Source organism: Drosophila guanche, unplaced genomic scaffold (genome assembly GCF_900245975.1).
Source record: "Drosophila guanche unplaced genomic scaffold, DGUA_6, whole genome shotgun sequence".
In the NCBI taxonomy this organism is placed as follows: domain Eukaryota; kingdom Metazoa; phylum Arthropoda; class Insecta; order Diptera; family Drosophilidae; genus Drosophila; species Drosophila guanche.
Window position 1 is genome coordinate 2,384,213 of NW_022995752.1, and position 22,828 is coordinate 2,407,040.

Consider the following 22,828-nt stretch of genomic DNA (forward strand, 5'->3'; position numbering starts at 1 on the left):
TTTACGATGAGTTCGTAGAGCGCAGTGCGGAGCGCGCCAAGAAGAGGACCGTGGGCAATCCCTTTGATCTGAACACCGAGCAGGGTCCCCAGGTTAACCAGGAGCAGATGGAGAAGATTCTCTGCATGATCAAGCAGGGAGAGAAGCAGGGCGCCAAATTGGTAGCCGGCGGAAGCCGTCCCGAAGGCCTTCCCGGCTATTTCGTGCAGCCCACGGTGTTTGCCGATGTAAAGGACGACATGACCATTGCCCGCGAAGAGATCTTCGGCCCCGTACAGCAGTTGATTCGCTTCAAGAAGCTCGATGAGGTCATTGAGCGTGCCAACAACTCGGATTACGGCCTGGCGGCCGCTGTCTTTACCAAAGATCTGGACAAGGCCAACTATATTGTCGGAGGTCTGCGTGCCGGCACTGTCTGGGTGAACACCTACAATGTCCTGCCCGCTCAGGCACCATTTGGAGGATACAAAATGTCCGGCCATGGCCGTGAAAACGGCGAGTATGCGCTCTCTAACTACACGGAGGTCAAGAGTGTCATTGTGAAGGTGCCACAGAAGAACTCCTAAAAAGTGAGGCTGTTCTTGGACCAGGGGTTCATCCCGTTGAGGTGCTCTAAATGCCGATTTCAACCTCTCTTGGTTAGCCTTAAGCTCACATTTACGCGCGATCTACATTTCTATATTGGACATACGATATGTTGCTAAAAACGGATACATTCATCCATAAGCTTTGGCCAGTCAGTCTCTGTGTTTTTTTTTTCCATTCAGTTAAATTCTCTTTAAGCGTATAAAAACTCTTTTGGAATATATAAATATTTTTAAGAGTCTTGAAAGCACTTGAGATATTACATTTCTCTACATATTCCACACCCTTTTTCAATACATTTTCTTAACCTATAAGTCGCATGTTCTTGTTCCATGTAATCTAGTTGCTTTTTATGTATGATCCCTCATGTACGAGGATGTTTGCAGATAGCTTCTTGGCATGGTTTATGGCACTCTTTGAACCGAATGTCATTATTTTGCTTATCCGCCAAACAACAGACTGTAAGTGCAAACAACAGCAACACTGAGGAAAATATTGATTGCCAGAGAAACACACAGAAGTGAGCAGCAGGACAGGAGCTGGCGGGAGAGAAGAAGTGAAAAACTAGCACTGAAATAAGCTTAAATTTATTTGCATTTATTGGCATTTTACTTCGTTTTGTTTTACTCATACGTGTATAGTTTGTGTCTGTGTGCGTGTTTTGGGGGATTTGCCAGGACAGACACAGCAGCATCAGGGACATCTTGGGCCCAGGGAGAGCCTGGAAAGCGGTTGTGTCCATTAGATTGGACAGCAGCTGAGCGTGTCAAGTGCTTTGCGGTTGCTTTTGCTTTGCTTTTGGCTGCTGTGGTAAAAAGTTTTCCTCTTATTTTCCACTTTGTTTTCCGAAATTGAATAAGCGCATTTGTATGCAATTTATTTAAAATTTGTATTTCAATTTTTACAATGCCAGCAAATTGCTTTTACACCCCAAACCCAACCCGTCCCCGGGGGCAGCAGTAAATGCATTACAAAACGCAGTGGCCAGAGAGAGCGCAGAGGTTGTTTGATTTATTTATGGGTTAGAGGGGAGGGGGGTTAGATATGCAAAAAGTTTGCATATTTAAGTGACAACCGGTGTATGCCGCTATCTCCATAAAAGGACACTCACATCCACTCTTAATTAATTTTGTATGATTTATGAATGTATCCATGAAACATTTTTTTTTACCATGCCAAAAATTCTTGGTAAATCGTTTTAAATGGTTTACACGAGGACACACTCATTTTTTATGCCATTTGAATATATTTCACACTTAATTCGATTTTTGCTACGGTGCGCAATCGAAGTGGCAAAATTGTATAAGCCCCACACGGCGCATACGCAATTATTTTACGCCAGCTTCTGAATTTTTCGCTCTACTCTTCGCTGCTTTTTTTGGTTTTTTGGGAGAGAGTGGTATAAAGTTATTTTAAATTGATTTTCGCTTGGTATCCAGCCAGCATTTCATACATATTTAAATTTGGAAAAACTAGCAAAAGCAAAGCAAAACACAAACAAAAAAGAAAGAAAAAGGCGTTAAAATTGCAAATGATCCATGAGCCAATTTTAATACCCCCGAAAAATGGCAGGTGGCCAAGAAGTGTGTGTGTGGCAAGTGGGTTAAGGGATGAACAGTAACAGGGACTAGGAATGAGAGTGGAAGAGGCAGTTGGAGCGAATAAGGGGGAGTGGGGACTGCGAATGATGATTGCCAAAAAGCGCAGCCGTGCGCATTGAGGCGCGTGCACAGGTGCGCTCGAGCGTTGTAGTTTTTAGTTCAGGCTCGAGTGCCGACCCATAATTGAAAATCATTTCCCCAAAGCGACAGAGAGAGAGAGCCGAGACTCGACTCGCCTCGACTCCTACCAGCCTCCTCCTGCCATAATTATCCTGCCACCAACTACCGCAAAAAAAACTATAATTCAGAATTTGCACTTCATTCGAGAAAGGCAGCAACCAAAGGGCGGGTGCCCGTCCCTTGCCGTTCCCTACACGACACTGGCCAAGTGCCCGGCAATTCGACTTTATCGCAGTGTGCACACTCGATTACATTGTTATGAGTGGCAGAGAATCGAGTTGGAGGCCTGAAGTGGCAACGCCAAATGACTAGAAAAGTAACGAAACGAAAACCAGTGGGAAAAGGACCAAGACCATCAACAGGAGTAGTCCCATGCCAACACTTTGATCATTAGCCGGAAAATGGCCAAGGACACGGCGCAGATAAGCCAAAAGGACAAATATAGAAAAAAAACCAGAGAAAATATACAAAAACGTTTGCAAAAAATGAACAAAAAACCAGAAGAAAATATCAGAAAAGAGGAAAAAAATGTAGCACTGATAAATCGAAAAAAAGCGCTTGGAAAAACGACCAAGGGGAGGCAGGAGTCTGGTGGTGCTGGGCAGGAGGATGAGTATAAAGGGGGAAGAGGAGAAGTGTAAACAAAAGGCTTAAAATACACATAGAGAGTGAAGAGGGTAAGTAGGGTAAGGGTGAAAATTAGAAAAAAGGGGAATGTCAGGGATTAACAGTGTAAAGGCAGATAAAGACATTTTACCCTGCTCTCCCAAAGGAAAAGCAACAGCAAAATCAGCTTAAATGCCACCCCGAAAAACATACAGCGCCCAAAAGTAGGCAGAGCAAATTTGGCATGTCCCAAATGTAGGGAACACTTTTTAAACTCCATGCGTTTAAAAGCGCGTCCAAATCGCATGGAAAACGTACCAATAACCGCTAAGCAGCCAAAGTGAAAAATTGAATTCAGATAAACGAGCACACACACACAGATGCACTGCACACAATTGCAGCGCACTTAACCCAATAAACTGCCTATAAAAGGCGGCTGGATGGTGGATGTGTCAGCACTAAGCCAGAAATAAACCTGCTCCTCATTCCACCGCACTGACTGCCAGTGCTCTCTCTCTCTCTCGCCTTTTGCTTTTCCGCTTCCCCTATTACCTAAGTTAAGCAGGCTAAATGCTTTTACAGACACATTCCCATTTTATGGCCTGTAATGCGATTTAGGCACAGTGGGAAGGAAGCGCTGCAAAATGGCATGAAAAGTGCGCCGATAAATGCGAAAAACTAGAAGCAAAAAAAGAAGCTAATATATCGATTGTTATGTCGATAATTAACGCTAAAACTGTGCCCAAAACCAACTGTTTGTTCTATTCAATATTGTTTTTTAATTTAGAAAGAAGAAATTTAGAAATTTAGAAGTACCAGAATCCAGAAAAACGTGATAAATGTTTGAATAATCGGGAAAATTGCTTCCGCTGACAAATTCACGTGAATATATCGATTGTAACAGCGATAATAATTGATTAAAATGTGCTTAAAACCGACTACTGATGGCTCTATGCAATTTCGTTTCTGAACCTACGAAGAAAGACGGGGAAAAGAAACACAAAAAGGTTCCTGCTCCACCGGAATCCACTCAAAATGCTCTCCAATTTTAAAGCTTAAATATCCTGTTGAGCTGCAGCCACACCGCAGGCACGCCGTTGCTATCGATTTTCACGCCACAGCCACGCTAATCGCATGAGAATGCTGCGCCAAACTGCTGTTGCAGTCAATAAGGTAGAAAAATGTGGTAGTGCCGTAGCAGCAGCAGCATGTAGCAAGCAACAACATCCAACAATAGCAGCGCAAAGGTGCAATAGCAGCAACAGGGATAACGATGACGGCTTTTGATGCCACTTCAAATGGAAAACGTTGCGAGCAGGCATCATCCTCAGGCGGAGGCTCAAATTCAGTCGCAGGCTCGCCCCGTCTGCCTTTTGTTGCATAGCATTTCTAGCTGTGCCACGCGGCTTTGCCTCCGGTTACACATGTCGCAAAATGCAAGAGGCAGGCCAGAGAGGTAGTCCAGGCGTGCAAGCAGTCAGCATCCCCTCTCGTTTTTGTGTGCCACGCGAGAGTCCGGAAATGTGCATAAAGTGGAAGTGTATTGCGCATTGGCGTGAGAAAAGCCATTGATGGGTGCCCCTGCGCCCGTCCCTACTTTTCGTTTCTGCTGCTGCTGGCGGGCAATGCCTGAGGCGCCACAAAAGCCAGACGCTGGCACTGCATCATCGCCCATCAACATCGCCATAGCCGTGGCTCTTGGCTATTAACTTGCTCAAATATTTGCTTAGGCAGCCGCGCTGCTGCTGCTGCACTAGACGCTAAAAACAACAAACAAAAGCCAACACGCTGCAAACAGCCAGAACATGGACAAAAAAATAGAGGCCAAAATGAGCGATAGAGCATGGTGCATAGAGAGAGCTTTGCACAAAGATGTCGTCCTTTGGCAGGCAGGATGCTATAAGCATGTACAAGTACAGCTGCTTAAAAGCAACAAACGTTCGTCCTTGTCGTTGCATCCCATAAAAGCGATTGGTACAAATGGCTTTTGGGCCTCTGGGAAGTGAAACATTAAAGCCTCAAATCATCGATTCATTTAGAGCCAAGGGATTTGCTGAGAATTTGACATTATTTGGCAGCACAACAAGCTTTTAGCTGCTGAGGTTTTTTAATGGTTGAATGGGTTTGATAAATGTTTTGACTCTGCTTCCTAAACTGGTTGAAAAAATACAGACTTCTTCTTTTTGCTAAGCAGAAATAGATCTAACTTGAAGCACAATTCTGTGGACCCCAATATTCCATTTTCCCTCGAACCTCCCAAGCCCTAACGAGTCTCCCCACCAAAAGCCACCTTCAAAGCATATTTTTCAGTCGAAAACAAATTGAGCCATAACTCCTGATTCCCGGGTAAAAGCATCATAGGCGGAAACAACATGAAAATATAGCCAAGGACTTGCTTTTGGCTTACAGGACTGAGTACACCCCCTGGGAGTCCTTTTTGTTCGGCAAAAGATGCAAGGAACCCTTTTTAATTAACTCGCACAAACGCGCGAACAAAACGCGAGTTCGCGAGTCACAAAGTAACAACAGGCAAACAGGCAAACAGGCGGCCCGCAAAAGCGCGTTTTGTAAGCCATTTTTATTTTTGGCTTTGAAGGGAAAAAGAAAAGCCAGTCAGGGTCCTTTTCCTGTCCAGATATCCTGTCTTGTCCGTTATACATTTGTTTTGGCTTTAACCCCACCAGCATCCAGCGTCAGACAGCCAGGAGTTTGGGTTTTTGTTTCCCAATTCTCATTCCCGCGCAGGCATAACAGCTTTACAAATTGTATTTCAACGGTTTCGCGCTTCATTAAAATTGCTGTTAAAATAACACACGCAACGAATTTACAGAGCGGTGGGAGTGGGTAGAGAACTGGAAGGGAAGATCCTTGCACAAGGACGCATAGAAATAGCTAGAGACATGCCCATACATCAACACTGAGAAAAGAGAAGAAAGATAACAAAAAAACCAAAGACAACATGGAAGAAGGTCACAAACACTCGCCAGCTGAGCGGCTACTCATGAGAATCGCATGAATAGCCCTGGAAATATTTAACAATTTACTCAAAGTATTTACTCAAATGCAGCAAAAGGGTATCCAAATATCCCAAGCCCCATTTTCGCTCAGTGCATGTGTTGTGTGTGTGGCAGCCCGACAAGGCTTTACAATATGATTTTGTGGTTCTGTTCATTTTTTGTGTGCCTGTGTCTATGCCTGTGCCGCAGCTTGCTGTGTTGTGTTTCAAGTTAAAACAAAAAATTGCGCCACGCATATAAACACAACATTCAACGTGCAACGACACGTACACAGCAGCAGGAAAAAAGTATTCAAACAGAAGGTTAATTTAACCCTGGAATGTGGCATGGAAAACCTTTTTCACAAGAGCAGCTCTTAAGCTCTCTCTCTCTCTCTCTCTGTGGAGTTTAGTTGCTGTTTTGCCCTGGCAGTTTGAAGAGTTTACTTAACAGAAATTTATACACTGCTTGTGCGGCAGAACTTTTTGGGATAGTTAAAAGTTAAAAGAGTATATTTGTATTTCAATTAAGAGCTAAAGTTTGTAGCAAAATAAAAGTGGAGAATTTTGTAATTAAATCAAATATTTGTGGTGCATTTGTTTCGCATTTGTGGGGGGATTTTATGGAGTTTCTGAGGGGAATTTTATGGCAACATTTCAGGGTTTAATTGAGTTGAATTAATATAGTATAATAATAATCTTTCAGTTTGTTGTGTCCAAAGTCTTAAGGCATCCCTATCAAAAATGGTTAATTTTTATACCCGGTACTCGAAGAGTAAATAGGGCATATTTGTATTGTATTTGTGCACAAGTCTTAAGGCATCCCCATCAAGAATTGTTAATTTTTATACCAGGTACTCGAAGAGTTAATAGGGTATATTTGTATTGTATTTGTAACGCACAGAAGGAAACGTTTCCGACCCCATAAAGTATATATATTCTTGATCAGCATCAATAGCCGAGTCGATAGAGCCATGTCTGTCTGTCCGTCTGTCCGTCCTGATGAGCGCCTAGTACTCAGAGACTATAAGAGCTAGAGCCAACAAATTTTGCATCCAGACTTCTGTATGCTCACACAGTTACAAGAGTATTTAAAAAATGATCGTCGCCCCCGGAAATCGCGGAAGCTCTGGGGTATTCACAATTTTGAAAATACAAGAGGGAAGGACCATATCTATCAGATCGACAAATGGGGGTCAGATTGGATCATTATTGTAGCCAGAATGAAGAAATTAATTTGCAGTGGCTAAACCCACCCTGTCCAGCACATTCTCTTATTCACACACACGCTTCGTGTAGTGTGTGGCTCTAGGGAAGGGGGCGCGCTAACGGAGCGTGTTGGTGTGAGAAGTTTGTAGATGTAGATGACAGATGAAGAACAAATTTAAAATTTGACATATAACCGCTAAGGTGCAGATGTAGTACTGAGTGTCGGGTATACAAGTTGTGACGCGTAAGAAGCGTCTCACACGTCCCTTCTCGTTTCGTTTACATAAAATATAAAAAGCAACGAAGTGTTTGATCATCATCTGCATTATCTCTCTCTTCCCATATCTAAACTTTAGATCCATGTACAACTTTTTCCGTCTTGCGACAAGAAAATGTGTCACTAAAATCTCATCTCACACCTCGACACCCAAAAGGGTTAAAAGAAGGAACTTTTTTTTGGTTCTGTTCAGTTTCCCAGATCTTGTTTCATTTTCACTGTTTATTTATTTTATGACCCTTTTTTCTGCTGAAGTTTGCTTTAAAAAAAAAATACCGACAAAAAGACAAAAAAAAACCACAAAATGTTTTCCAATTTCAGAGCGCAGCCTCTTTACCCCCTTTGCAGGATGAACGCCTAACTGAGTGACAACAACGGATGGGGCACGAGATGAATGGCGGAGCCCACAGATGATTGGGCGGAAATGCTGGAAGTAGGCAGCAGGCGGGAGAAATTTCTTTCTACAGACCGAGTAGACCGAGTGGGGTCCGAGTATATTAAAAGCCAAAAAGTTAATGAAGCGTTAGGCGGCGGGGCATGAGGAATGATGGCATGGTGCACAGGAGCCACAATAAACATAAAACAGCAAAAGAGCAGGAAATTTATTTATTACTTTGCTATTTCCGTGCGGTCAGCTTGAGTTCCTGCCCTCCCTATAGAGTCTCCATTTTTATTGTTTTTCTTTTGAAGAAAGGAAAAATTTCGAGCTGATACTGCAAGTTTTCAACGCCAGGATGCCAGGACACGTGCACAGCTGTTGATTTTAAATTGTTGAACCTTGTACTTCTTGTTGGCTGTTGGTTTCTATTCATGCCACACTATCAGCCTGCCTCACTGTGGGTGTTTGCCTTGGCTTTGTTGTTTGCATTTTTGTGTGGTCCTACTTTGAGGCCATTGTCTTGGGCACTTGATTCTAAGCAGCCTGCTTGAGGACGTGCAAGTGTCACGTACATAAAAATACTTTTACATTTTGCATATGGTTTCACTTTAGCTTTCATTTTTGTATTTTTCTCCCTTTTTTCTTTGGCGCAGCAAATGCCGCAGAAGCTTGTCAGGAATCAGGATTTGCTCTAAGTTTTGGTTCCGTTTTTTTTATTTTCCATTGGTAATTTAATTCTACAAAATTGGGTTTAAATCTGCACAAAAGGTCACAACAATACTAATTGAATGCCTGCCCTTGAAGCTGAAATTGAGCGGAAGGCCACAGCGTTCATCTGCCATCTGCCATAATGCATAGGCATTCCCTGCTCCCTTTCTCTAATGGGTTTGATGCCTGCTTTTATTTATTGACTGTTAAACTTTTCATTAGCCATTTCGTTTAATTCCCGCGCACAAACAATGCCACAAGACTGAAGGGTCTGTCGCGGCAACAAAAGAGCGGAAATACGCAACATCAACCTCAACAGCCAACACAAACAGAGCAGACAACCATCGGCAGACGCACTAAGGATAATGTAGCTGTATCTGTGTGTGGGAACTTTATTGCCACTGATTTCAGTGTGTGTGCTTGTGTGTGTATCTCAGAGTTACAATCAGTGCGCAATTGTCTGCGTTGATGAGCTGCTGATGCCAGCCCCCGAAAAAATATACCCAAAAATCATTTCTGAAAAGAAACGAAAAGATCTTTTATGCCAAAGAAAATGCCGCGTAATCACAATTGATAACAACGCATCGAAAGTGAAATAGAGAGAGAGAGGGGGAGAGAGTGCTTTTACACACTCAAAGCTGTGTCTGCGAAAATATATTTATTATTTCCATTATGATTCAGCAAATGGCAACTCATGATTGGTAATTATTTTTAAATAAATTTCAATACGAGGGAAGGAATCCTTTTAGGCTCCCTTTTGGCAAAATCTTTGAAGCATCTTTCTGTCAGAGAAAACTTAATTAACTTTCTTGTAAGAAAAATTTCGTACTTAAACTCCCATCTGATTATCCACACTCGATTGATATTTGAACTAAAGCCAAACCTGATTATTTGCACATATTCACAGCCAATTATACAGACAAGTATCCCTTTCTAATGCAAATGAGGCAATCAAATTGTTAATCAACAGAGGCAGCAGCAGCAGCATGGAAACCAAATAATCTCCAAGCATATGCAGAGTATCCGAAAGTATCTCCAAACTTTCAGTTGACTCCTTAATTTAATAAAAAAAAAGAGGAATCTTAAACTTTATTTAAGCCACAGCAAAACATCAACGGTATGTCGCAAATTCAAACTCAAGTCAAGTTTTCTGGGAAACGGATCCAACAGATACGCATTTCAATTGTTATCCTTAAAAGCTTAATTCCAGGATAACATGCCAACCCTAAATAGAGCTACAAGTATTTTAAACACAGTTTTCTGCCACAGTGTTCTCTTCTGTTAAAGGCGACACAAGGTTTTCCTTTTTTAGAGCAAAATAGCAAACAACTTACAGCAGAATATACTTACAATGCGAATGAGAATGTATTCTATTTACACACACACATACTCAGAGACACACACACACACTCTGTTCTCTGGCAAACAATGCTAGTGTGTGAGTGTGCGTATTAGTGTGCTAAAAACGTCGACAAGCTGACAGCAGGCTGCCAGTCAGGAGCAGTAGTAGTCGGGCAGCCCGCATAAGTATGCTATGGAAAAGTGTGTGCTAGTCCGTCTAGAAGGAGTCCCATACACACACAGGCACACATTGCAGAGGGGCTTAAACAAGCATTCGAGTAGTGTGACATATTACAACACCCACTCCCACACCGCGCACCCCTCTACCATCCTACCTTCCTCCCTCCCTGCGCCTCCCACAAAACTGTAAACGAAACTGAAACCGAAGCGAAGCTTTCATCCATTTAGATGGCAAATGTCGGCTTTGTACTAAATGTAAGAGAATGTAGTTTTTGTGTACAACTAAAGGCATTTTGATGCCCCTTGGTTGTAGGGGGTATTTGTACTAGTGGATGTTTGCGACAGGCAGTGGATAGTGTTTTGCTGACCTTAACCAGGATTTCTCATTGATTATGAAATGTAACAAAAGGATCTTTATTGGCTTAGCTTTTCTTAAGCCCAGCGATGAGATTGAGCAACTCAAATAAGCTGTGGCATGCATTACAATGGGTGATGTGTATGGATAATGAATCTCTAGAATAATAGAAATAAGCATAACCATTGATTTAACCACTAATCCCAAAGTTATTACAGAAAAGAGTTAAGGAAATTCACCTATGTAAATGTACCCCAAGTACAAGCATTTAATTGCCACTATTCATATAATTGCCTTCTTCCCTCTACGACACAAAGTAAACCCCCTTTAATAGGTATTACAGCAGTCTCCAGTCAAAGTTTTATTCTAATATATATAACCATCAAACCCCGTCCCTTTCAAGTGATCCTTTGTATGTTATAATATTTTATTTCTCCCCACAGAAATGTGTCAATTTAATGGCCTTGCGTTTTAGGGCGTGTGGGCGGGCGGCTGCCCACAAATGCATTTTCCTACACATTTTTATGAGTTTTTCTCTGCGTTTTTTTTTTTTTTGTTTCTCTTTTTTGTGGTCAGTGTTGCGGTTGCGTTTGAGAGATGCATATATTTTTTTCTGTGTCTGTCTGTGTGTAATTGCATTGTTAATTTTCCAAAAAGCGTGGTTAACCGAAAGCCCAAAATATGTTGGCAGCAATCAAATTAACCCGCTTTATGTCGGTCGGTCAATGTGGCTCTCAAAAAAAACATAAAGGAAAAACACTTGATATTTATGTTTTGTGTAATTGAAAATGTAAATTCGAAAAACGCGCATTTATTTCGTGGAAATGTTGCACGTTGAGTATGAACCTTCTTTAGCTCAAAAAACTAAGGGAAAACACAGAGGATTTACTGTTAATCGTATCTCTCCCCTCCCACTAATAACGGAATCATAAATTTTTAACTAGACAGGGGAAACCTGCAGCTGGATAAATGCTCTCAGGCAGAAAAATGCGTTAAGGCAGCTGCAGAAGAACAGGGACGTGGACGGAGACATGAACAGGGACTCCAAGTCCCTCACATGATCATTATTACGACGATTATTACGAGGCTTACTGCTGAAAGCCAGGGGAGGAAAAGTTATTTACATAAAATTACATACTGAAATTTCAGACGAGAAACACCGAGAGTCAACAACATTTCCTGTTGCTATTTTTGTGTATGGATTTTTTCTTCTGTTCTTGTCAGACACAAGGATAACAGGATGGACTCTTTGTATCCATTGTTTCTGCCCAAATAATGACGGAAACACATTCGAACTATCCTACGGACAGCCAATATCCTGTCCAGAAAGAAAACACTATCCATGGCCCCAAATGGCAGCCATGTGTGGGTGGTTGCCTTGACTGTGTCCTGTGGCGTGGCATGAGGCGTGTCCATGGCTAAGCAAATATTGTTATTGTGAATATATTAAATCAACAAAATGTGCTACGTGATTTGGCCACGTCCGGTGTGTAAATAGAAACAATCAAAATAGTTTTCGTTCATCCCAGCAGTGGCATGAAAAAATGCTTTAACTCTGCTTTTAGTTTCACAGAAAAATTCATGGCAAAGAGAGAAAAGTTTTGCCGGGGCAAGAATCTCACGGACAAATGTGGCAGGCTTTTTGTAGGATTTTATTGGATTAGTAAAAGATTTCTGCTCTGTTGCTTTAGTTTTCCTTTTGTGATGAAATTGTTGAAATTTTGAATCAAAAAACTATTTTATGCACAACTTTTGCACTCTTTTTGACGTTTTTGTTGAAAATAAACTAAAATTTACTTAATTAATGACTTTGGGCAACGATATTGAATCACTTTTTGGTAGTGAAATATTATTAGAAATACAATTTGTCAGTACCATAAATATTTGAAATTGAATTGTGCTGTACCATAACTTATCTTCCTTTAATTCGATTTTTTAGCATTTGGTTTCGAATTTCTCTGCCATTTTCCTAATGGAAAAATGTTGTACATTTATTATGAGAGTATTGTTTCTATTTGATTATTTTTGGTGTCTAGAAATTTAGTTTGTGTGGATTTAAAGCACAATAAAAAAATTCCATATCCTGTTGTACTTTTCATTAAACTTGCCACCGTGGCAAGGTTTTTTTTTCTTTTTTAACTTTAATGAAGATCAAAGAAAAAGATATCAACATTTTTAATTTACATTTTTATCTTTAAATTATGGTGTGCCAAAATTTGTGGCCATTTTCTACATCTATTAAGTACTTTTCTTGAATATTGTAATGCAAAAACTCACCTTATGCCGCCCACATTGAGTATAATCCGATTTTCGCCATCCATGTTGCATGCAACAGTTGTGGCTGCAGCAGCCGCATACCCAAAGTAATTCTTTGAGGCCTTGCTTTAATTTTTACCAAAAATATATATCCATATATGCACTCTCATAGATACAAAACACACACACTGTCACACCTAAACAAATACAGATAGAGAGGCGGTCAGAAGCACTCGCGTTCCACGGGGCGTATGAGAACTCTGCGGCACAGGCAGGCAGCCTGCCGTGCAGTGCTTTTTAATTAGACTTCGGAAACAGGTTGCAACAGCCACACTGCCACTGGCGTATTTCCCCTGCTACACTTCCCTTTACCCTTGTCCTTCCCTGCTTCGTTCCTCAGTCGGCGGTGGCAAGTTGCTTCTTCAGTTGCAATTTGGCGGCTTTTGGGTTTCGGGTTTTTGGTTTTAGCTTTGCATAGTCCTTCGTTCTCGTATGGCCCTGAGCGCCACCTTTGGCCTATGATTGCTGTAAATAGAAAAGGAGAGAGAGAGAGGGGAGCAGAAATAAATATCCAAGGACTCTAGCAGCAGGCAGAAATTCGGTTAATATGCAAGAATATCTTCCACCCAGAAACACATTATTCATGCAAATATTTTGCCAGCCATAATCCCAGCAAGTTCACACAGGACGAGCGAGTCCTGGTCCGGCAACAAAACTATTTCCCTTTGACAAACGGCAAATTTAATTAGATATTTTTTGTTGCCAGTGTGTCTGTGTATGTTGCGAAAGGAATTCCTGAGTGTAGATATTGCTTTTGGTATTTGCGGAAACTCTTAAGCAAATGCTGGTTTCACTTTAAGAATATCTTCACCCCCGTAGCTTCTGTCGCACAATTTGCCACCTCTGTTAAGCTGTCAGCAACAGTTTGAGGCCTACAACAATCAAATTCAATCAAATTGTGGGCCAGCCTTCCAGGCCCTGTTTCCCTGTCACACCTCTACAGCGCGCCCACGAGTGCCACAATTTGTAGCCCAAAAATTCAATTTGACATGACGAATTGTGTCGCAAAATGCCGAATTGATTGACAGTAGTGATTGACCCAAGTGAAAGTCCAAATTTAAGTAATTTGCTGAAAATTGAGACAGAAATTTGTGAAATTTATACAAATTTTGTAGGACACAAAAATGGAATTTAATAAAAAATTCTCGTCTTAGATCTAAAATAGCAAAATGCCGCCAAATGTCTATTAAATATATTTCTTTGTATTTTATATTCCACTTCCATGGCAACACCATTTATTAGCTAAATTTATCGCTTTAAAGGAGCATGTTTAGATCTTCCTAAAAACCCTCAAAGGAAAACCCTCTGATGATAAAGCGCGAGTCATCGTTTTACTTTGTCACAAATCAGAATGTGGCGCAGAGGCACCACAGCAGAGCGTATCCTGAGTGAAATCCTGACAGAAATTACGTATACGCCACATAAGCCCAATGCCTCCTGCAGCAATGAACTTCGAAGGGCAAACGAAAAATACAAATAAAATACAAAAAGAAGGGGACAAGAAGCAGAGAAAAAGAAGAAAAGTAAAAGTTAAGCTCCACAAGGAAACCAGAGGGGGCACATTTTTGGTGTCTCATCATTGCGGCAGTTTTGTGGTAACAATTTTTGGCCCAAAAAAGATACTTGCAACGTCGTGTGCTCCTTTTATTTTTCTGTGTGGCAGTTTTCTGCTGGGTATGCAAATTTTTTACTTGGCCGCATTTTAGCGTAGGTGGCATGCGGCAGCAAGTCCGCTTGGACAGGGCAGGGCCATCTGTTCGCTGTCAAAATGACAAAATGTTGGTTAAGTGCAGAGAGAAAAGTCGGAGAGAAGGCAGCAGCAGCAGGCAGGAAGCGACAAGACCACTCTACAGATTCAACCAAGTGACTGACTATATAAAAAGGACACTCGACACGGCATGCGAAACGGCGACTTAGAGTGAGCAACAGAGTCAGTGGCAGGAGTCTTTGGCATAGTGGCAGGAGTCAACCAGCTGCGGCATTATCAAGTGCGTCATCAATCTGTGTGGCGTTTAGAAAGACTTTCTTTCGTTTTCCCATTCATTAAGTGGCTGCCGCCGCTTCAGATTCCTGCACCAATTGGATTGACAGTGGCTCTCCTCCTGCTCCTCTTCATCGCTGAGTGCTTTCGGTTCGCGCTTTGTCTTTGGGGCTTTGTTGGCCTCCACTTCACCTCCACTCGTGCCACTGCTGCCTTATTGCCTTAGTGACTGAACTGCCTCTCTCTGTCTAACAGCTTCACTGCCTGAACTGGCTTTTAGTGGCACTTCTGGCATCTGCCTTCTGCCTGCGTTCCTGCCACATGGACTGGAATACCCAAGTCGACTCGATGACTCCCCTCAAATCAATCAGTTGTACAACAAGGCTGGCTGCCACTCCTCGGCTGTACCAGTGCCAGTGTCATGTGCAAATTTTTGTGCAAAAACTGAATAATAAATTTGTATTCCAATTTTGTATGCAGCCTGCAGGCCACAGAAAACAGTATTATTTTTCATTACTTTTCGAAGGTTTAACTGAAGGTTAAACAAACAGTCAGGCGCAAAAGTTGTTCCTTTTAAAATCCGTTTCAGCTGCCCTCGGAAAAAGGTACAAGAAAAGTGCCACAGTTTTGTTGGAACGTTTTTAATTGCATTAAGAGCGAGCTCTGCGTCTGTGTTGTGTCACTCTTATGCCACATTAGCACCACTGATAAGGCCCACAGATTAAACCCACACGAAAAGCAGAAAGATAATGTGATTCCCATCTGAATCTGTAGCTGAATGTCGAATGCTGGTGATGTTTGTGTCTGTGGAAAAGCAAAACTTTGCAGCTGCAAAACAAAACTAAAGAAAATAAAAGTTTTGGGGTCAAAGTAGAAGGGGAAAGCCCCAGCCAACCATAATTCGAGTCGAGTTAGAGATGCAAACAGGCGGCAGGACTACGAAAATCAATGGCCAGGAAGTGGACTCCAGCTGCACAGAAACAGAGGGAGAGGGAGAGCGGCAGAGCGGTAGCTGAGTTCGCTCTAGGAACAAGGTCATTCCTCGGTCCATTGTCCAAAGCGGAAACAGACAGCGACAAAAAAAAGTACAGCACACAAAAATAATATCAAAACTGATTGCAAGGCAAGTCTCTGAATGTTGTAAATGAGCCAGGCAACTATTTGTGACTTTTGTTTGCTTGCAGGCAAAAAAAAGCAGGCAGAAATAAATGACAAACAAACAAGCAACGTTGCAAAGAAACTTTACACAAACATCGAGATGCTTCTAAATATACAAAAATTTATCTGGTAGAAAGATAAGTTCTTCTAGCAAAACTTATGCGACTGCAAGTCAGCTTCGATTCGAATTATTTTGTGGGCGTTTCTTTGCTAAACTTTTCAATAAATAAACTGACAGCAGCAAATCCATAATAAAGGAGTATACAAATGTGTCTCTGCTATATGGAAAATGAAGTACCATTCCTTTAAGGAGCAACTCCAATGGGAACCATAAATACAAAGGCAAAATCCCAGTGAATCTGTTAACCAGAACACGTCGAACGACATAACCTTTAGCGCTGTCCTTTTCAGCCCTGTCCAAGGCAATAAAGGAAAGCCTCAATAATCCAGGATGAGGCGAGAGCCAGAGAAAAAGAAGCATTGGGCCATGATAATAGCAGAGAAATCCATAATTCGTTTGTCTGACCAACTCCAACTGTATTGTATCCTTTAAGAATACACACACACACACACCCACAGCATAATCGCAAAAACATTGGCCAAGGCAAAAGGCGAGTCTCAGCAAATGGGGCGACTCTAAGTAGCGGTGTGGGAAGGGAAGAACTCAAGGAAAAGCCAGGGCAAAAGCATGAGAAATCAAATTATGAATACGCCAAGACCAGGACATACAGCAAAAGGACTCAGTGCGAAGAGGGGCGTAGGAAATCGTTGGACTGCACCGAATAGGATTATTCAGAGAGCGACGCGTCTGTTGTTCCTCTCTTTCTCTCGTTTGCTTTTAGTCTTCCCGAACAATATATATTTCTATGATTACTATTTGGCAGCAGCTTCAGCTTTATGGCTTCCACAAACCATATATCCTCTGTGTGTGTGTGTGTGGTGGGCGTTGTGGTGGTACCTCCCTCTTATCGCGAGGCATTAAATAATAGACCATAAGAAATTGAATTGTAATTTATGCCATTTATTATTTCGCCCCACAATGAAATATGTTTGATAGATGCATAAATAATTAGGAAAGGAGGGAAGGAAAGCTCAGAGAGGAGAATTGCTGCACGTAAAGTAAATTATGGAAATGATTATTCCAAAAAATTGAAATAGGAAAAAATAAAAATCCATTAAATTTTAGTTAAATTTGAATGTAAAAAAATGTAAAAAATGTCTTGAAAATCACAAAAAAAGTAATCCAAAAACGCTGCAAGAAGCGTTTCTCAAATATAAATCAAAAATCCATTTACACAAATATTTCAATTGCAGAGAGGAAGAGAGAGAGAGAAGAACAGGCACCGTCACCGCTCATCAATAAACACTTTATGGAACGAAAAAACAACCACTAAAAGTATAAGAAATGTGAAATTTCGGGCTTCAGATTTATTATCAATATCCGGCTGCAGCTGTCGGCACGGAATTTGATTTATATTTCGCATTTTGATTTCTCACTCTGTGGAGTGCTCGTACTGGTACTTCTACTCGAACTTAAACTTTTTCTTTTTCTTTTGAAAAGAAACACATCATCGCATCACTCAACTTTCATTTCGGAAAATATCTGATGTTCCTTTTTTTCAGGGGAAAACAGGATGGCCCTGAAAGTAGCAGCAGCCAGAAGCAGTCTCTACTATATATGCAATTTGAATTTTTAAATGTTTGAGTGTGTATTTATAAGTTATTTAAGTGCTTACTTTTCGCGGAGCAAACTACATTAATTTCAACCCAAAAGAGAAGCTTGCGGCTTTATGGCTTTATACCTTTTGAAATCTAAGACAAATTTCCGAAAATAACCACAGTAAAAATATATCCAGCATAGGGTATCCCCAAGTTCGCCTTGAACTTCATTACCCTATCATGATTTATATTTGACATAAAAAAATATTTGAGCTATTCAGAAAATGTGCAGAACTGAGGGCAATGGCAGTGGGAACACCATTTTGGCATTGGTAGAGGCTACGGTTCTGTAAAACTATTTTCTTTTCATTTTCATTAACACATAAATATCAGGAGATTTTAATATAGCTAGTCGTTGCGTAGGTTTATGTTGTTTTGCACACAGAAATATGTCAGACAAAATTATTGCATTTTATTATACCCGGTACTCGAAGAGTAAAGGGTATATTTGTATTGTATTTGTAGGGAATAACGGTTGTATGTAACGCACATAAGGAGACGTTTCCGACCCCATAAAGTATATATATTCTTGATCAGCATCAATAGACGAGTCGATAGAGCCATGTCTGTATGTCCGTCTGTCCGTCTTTCCGTTTTGTTTTTCAGAGTTCTCAGAGACTATAAGAGCTAGAGCCACCAAATTCAGCCACCAATTGCATCCAGACTGCTATATGCTCACACTGAAACCAGTGTATTTCAAAAATGAGCCACGCCCCTTTCCGCCCCCGCAAAAGGGCGAAAACCTCCCAAATCTACAGTTTTGAAGATAAAAGAAAAAATAATATCAAAACTGATTGCAAGGCAAGTCTCTGAATGTTGTAAATGAGCCAGGCAACTATTTGTGACTTTTGTTTGCTTGCAGGCAAAAAAAGCAGGCAGAAATAAATGACAAACAAACAAGAAGATAAAAGAAAACTAAATACGCCATTTCGTGGGGAATGGCCATTTGTATCTGATCACCAAATTGGGATCCGATTGGATCATTATTATAGCCACAATGGAGAAATTAATTTCCCTGTCCCGCAGCTTTTTTTGTTTTTTCTACATTCTCTCATTCACACTCTGCTTCTGCTTCACTTGGCCCCTGCCTCTGCCCTCCCCCTGCCGATGACTCTTCCGACTTTTAACCCACCCCGTCCCGCAGCTTTTATTTGTTTTTTTTTTGTTTGTGCGGACGGTGCCTCTGCCTCTGCCTCGAGTCTGCAGTGTGTGGTTCTAGGGAAGGGCGGCGAGCTAACGGAGCGTGTTGGTGTGAGAAGTGTTGTAGATGTAGATGACAGATGAAGAAAAAATTTAAAATTTGACAAAACACCGCTAAGGTGCAGATGTAGTACTGAGTGCCGGGTATAAAAGTTGTGACGCGTAAAAAGCATCTCACACGTCCCTTCTCGTTTTATTTCATTTCGTTGCAAATTCTGTACGGAAATCTCAATTTTGGCAGTTTCGGCAGTCAAAAAGCTTCTTGCTTAGTTAGTCCAGCAGTCTGCAGTCCACCTGCCTGTTTGATCCTCAGTTCCTTCAGGAGCTTTAATTAAAAACAAACATGTTTGCCCTCAAAGTTAAGGCAAACACATGCCCAGTGCTCCCATTCCCACTGAACATTTTATTTGCCATAAAGTAAATGTTTTACAGACTTAAATTACATTTTTGGGGTTTGAATCTAAGCCCGAAAGACCCAACCAAAAATCCAACCAAAAACCCACAACATCAAAATCTGTTCTGCATCGGATCCACGTGTGTTTGCTTCAGGTGGTAAAATCAGAGATTATTTTGATGTCGAATCTCCCTGTATTTGATGATGTTAAATTGTTTGCATACACTAACAGAAAACCAGGGGGAATTTACAACAGAGTGAGGAATTCTTTAATACAATTTCATAGATTTATCCAGGAAGTATTTCTATTTTTCCTGTTTTTTCATTTTTGCCTAAATTTGTATCTTGATATTCGCATTTTTTACAAGTGCATTCGCCTGCATTCTGTGCCTTTATTTCTACTTTAATTTAAATCTGTATGCAAAACTAATTTTATGGGTTATGAAAACAAAACTTGAATGCAAAACCAAAGTGCCTCACGGAATTTTGTGCCCGTTTGACGGTCACTAGACGCACAAAAAATTAAGTTAAAGTAAATATTTGTGCGGGGAGCAAGTTTTTGCTTACATTTTAATTTTTAAAGTATCTGTAAAAGTGCAATCAATAATCCAGTACATTTATAATTACAGATGCCAATTTTTAGGCGTAGACTATAATATTGCTTGGACATTTCCAGGGATTTTTAATGATTTTATTGTTTAAAAATTTGTAAATAAAAATAATACACGTAATAAACGAACACTAAACTTAAGTACCTGCTAAGGTGCAATACAAAATCAAATGAAACTTAAAACTTAAAACGGGACGCATACCCGGTACTCAATCAGTATATTGCTTTTTTTGTTTTTTTTTCGAATTTTACATTTGGCATTTTAAATTTTGTCTTTACTTTCATTTACATCTACATCATTTCTCACGCCAACACGCTCTATAAGATCTACCCCTCCCCTTGTATCAGTGTGATCATACAGCCGTCTACAGGCAAAATTCGGTGCCTCTAGCTCTTATAATCTCTGAGAACTGGCCGCCAAACAAGACGGACAGACGGACAGACAGATATGATTATAAGTACCATTTTTTTTAGAATTATACCAAAGTGAACTGAAAAAAAAGTTTAATATTTCTGGCAACTTTTGATGCATTTATTGGTTTAAGTTTACCAATTTTAAAACAAAAATCTATAAAGCAAACACCACTAGCAAAAAGAAACCCCTTCCTACACTCTATCTCTGCTATGATTGCCGCTTGTCATGTGCTATCTTTTCATATCACATTTCCCATTTCCGACTACATCTACATGTGTATGTATGTCTATTCAAGACCTACATCATAAATTCTTATCAAGTTGCCTCAGCCCTCATGTGGTACATCGATGAGATCATGTCAGCCAGAAGACAAGACAAAGACGAAGACGAACTACGGCGAAGAATGTGCAATCCTTTTGCAACAATGGGGGGAATCTGCACTCCTTTGCAGCAAGGGTTTAAGGGCGGAGTGGGTTACTTAATTAAATTTTCCAAGTATTTTTCATGCACTTAATTGTGTCAGCGCGAAAAAATGCAGGCAGGCATCCAGCAAGGACATTTCAGCCATTAAGCGCAGCTTCCGCAAGGAGTACTGGATTATTCCGTATCCGTTCGTACTCCGTAAGGACTCGGTAGGCGCCCGGAAAGTAGGCTACGCGAGTCAGTAGGTCACAGGACATGAAAGCAGCTGTCGTCAATGACATGGCCCCTACTCCACACCCCACCACCCAACAGGCATCCTAATGAAATGTTTTTCTAGTCCCTGGCATTTTCTTGGAATTTCATTGCGAATTGTGGACGGGTTGGGGATTTTGAGCTGGGCTCATTTCGTTAACCATTTTCTTCCCCTGGCATATTTCATAACCTGTTGGCATGAGGAGTGCACCCCACCTGTCATCATGCCCCCTCCTGGTGACTGCAACTTTTCTTTTTTTTTCCACTTTATCAATAAGCAAAAAAGCTTCAAAACTTTCTGGCGGCTTTCGTTGGTGGCAGCGGAAAATTAATAAGAAGGAGACTCCTAGACTTGAGGCTACTACTCGTACCTGAAAGAGATTTATTTTCTTTATGCAAAATTTTGGAGCAACTAATTTGAAAATAATTATTAGAAAGAAAAAGTTTCAGCACTTGAGAAAACTTGAATCAAAACTGTAAAATTTGTTATGGAAAAAACTTTAAACATAAGCTCCAGAAATTATGAATTTTCCGATGGGGGTTTGACTCTCCTTTTGCTTTTGCAATTGCTTTTGGGGTAATTTTGTCTTTCCTCATCGATTCCTTTTGCTTTAATTTTGCTATAATAGGCTTTATGGGAATTGGGAAAAAAAGAATGGCAAAAAAATGGCCAGAGTTAATGGAAAAAGTAAGTGACATTCAAAGCATAGAGCGCTAAGGTTTGCGGACAGAAATCATAATGGACTTTGTCAGTAATCATTAAAGTTAAATGTCACAGAAAAAGTTTAAGCCATAAACGGAAATTGTGGACTATAAAGCCTTAATAGAATACGTTTTCATAAAGTTAGGTTTAACCAAAGAAAACTCAAATTTCTACTCTCAAAAATCGAACGTAAATGTGTGCATTTTGTCTCTGTTTTTCTTCATTTATGCCACAGTCCATTGACCCCATTTCTTTAGCCCTTTTTGCATTTGACAATAGCTATAATTAGAATTTTATTTGTTTGCAGGTCATTTTCCAATTTAGGCATCAATTATTTATATTGCGTATACGCCCCATTTGCCTGCGAGCAACACTCGAGTGCAGCACAAATCAAATAGAAACAAAGCCAGAGGGGGAGAAGCAGTCACAGAGTGAGACGGAGAGCGACGGACAAATGACAGTTCGATAAAGGAAAATTACAGTGCCTTACCCAGTGCCAGTGACGACAATCACAATTGCAAAATTATAAAGCAAGTAAAAAGGACCATTAAAAGGACCATTTCACACAGAAATGGAATCCTGACGATGACGACAACAACGACGACGTGCAATAATCTGAGCAATTGTAGTTTATGCCTTAATTTTCTGTTTGCGTACATGTTTTATGGCACTCAGTGTCTGTCGGGTGTCTTTCTCCTTATTTGATGGAGCCTTAATTACATTTCTTGTGCTTTGTTCCCCTCCAGTTGTCCACCTCTTTTAAGTATCTCTTTGGCTCTGAAACCTTCTGCTTAAGCAGTAACCAGTCCTGGTTATTGCTCCTTGGTCCGTGGCTCATAACTCAATTACGCATAGATTTTTCATGGCTGGCGCATAAAGAAACACAGAAAAAACCTTGATAAATGTGAAGAAAGTTAACTGGCAGTTCGTTTTTACAGCTCTTTTTTGTTATTATTGTTTATTGTGTGTGGCAGACACACATACTCGTAAAATGCCAACACAGTGCTGGACAGTGGAACCAAAAGTTTCGGCCAAATTTATCCGTGGGCATAGGGCCAATCTGAAAGGACCATAAATAAAACCTTTACCAACAAAGAGAAACACGAGAGACAACAGACGAGAGACAGACAGAGAGGGATATGGGACAGAAATTGAACTTTTTGCAACAAAAATCCATATTTAAATGCATCTTTTACATGAGTCATGGCCTAAATTTCAATTTCTGTACATTATAAATATAT

The 22,828-nt window shown here is 40.7% G+C and overlaps 2 protein-coding genes across 3 annotated transcripts in view; one reads left to right on the forward strand and one right to left on the reverse strand.

The window, feature by feature from the left end:
• Nucleotides 1–740, forward strand: part of LOC117588227 (aldehyde dehydrogenase, mitochondrial-like) — a 12,252-nt gene extending 11,512 nt beyond the window's left edge. Inside the window, exon 5 of the mRNA XM_034279375.1 lies at nt 1–740. Coding sequence (XP_034135266.1) covers nt 1–566 — 566 coding nt within the window. The 3' untranslated portion in view covers nt 567–740.
• Nucleotides 1–22,828, reverse strand: part of LOC117588226 (potassium voltage-gated channel protein Shaw) — a 52,105-nt gene that overhangs the window by 28,546 nt on the left and 731 nt on the right. For both annotated transcript variants that reach the window (XM_034279372.1, XM_034279371.1), the window contains exon 2: nt 12,694–13,197. In XM_034279372.1, coding sequence (XP_034135263.1) covers nt 12,694–12,737 — 44 coding nt within the window. In that variant the 5' untranslated portion in view covers nt 12,738–13,197. The remainder of the gene's footprint in view (nt 1–12,693; nt 13,198–22,828) is intronic.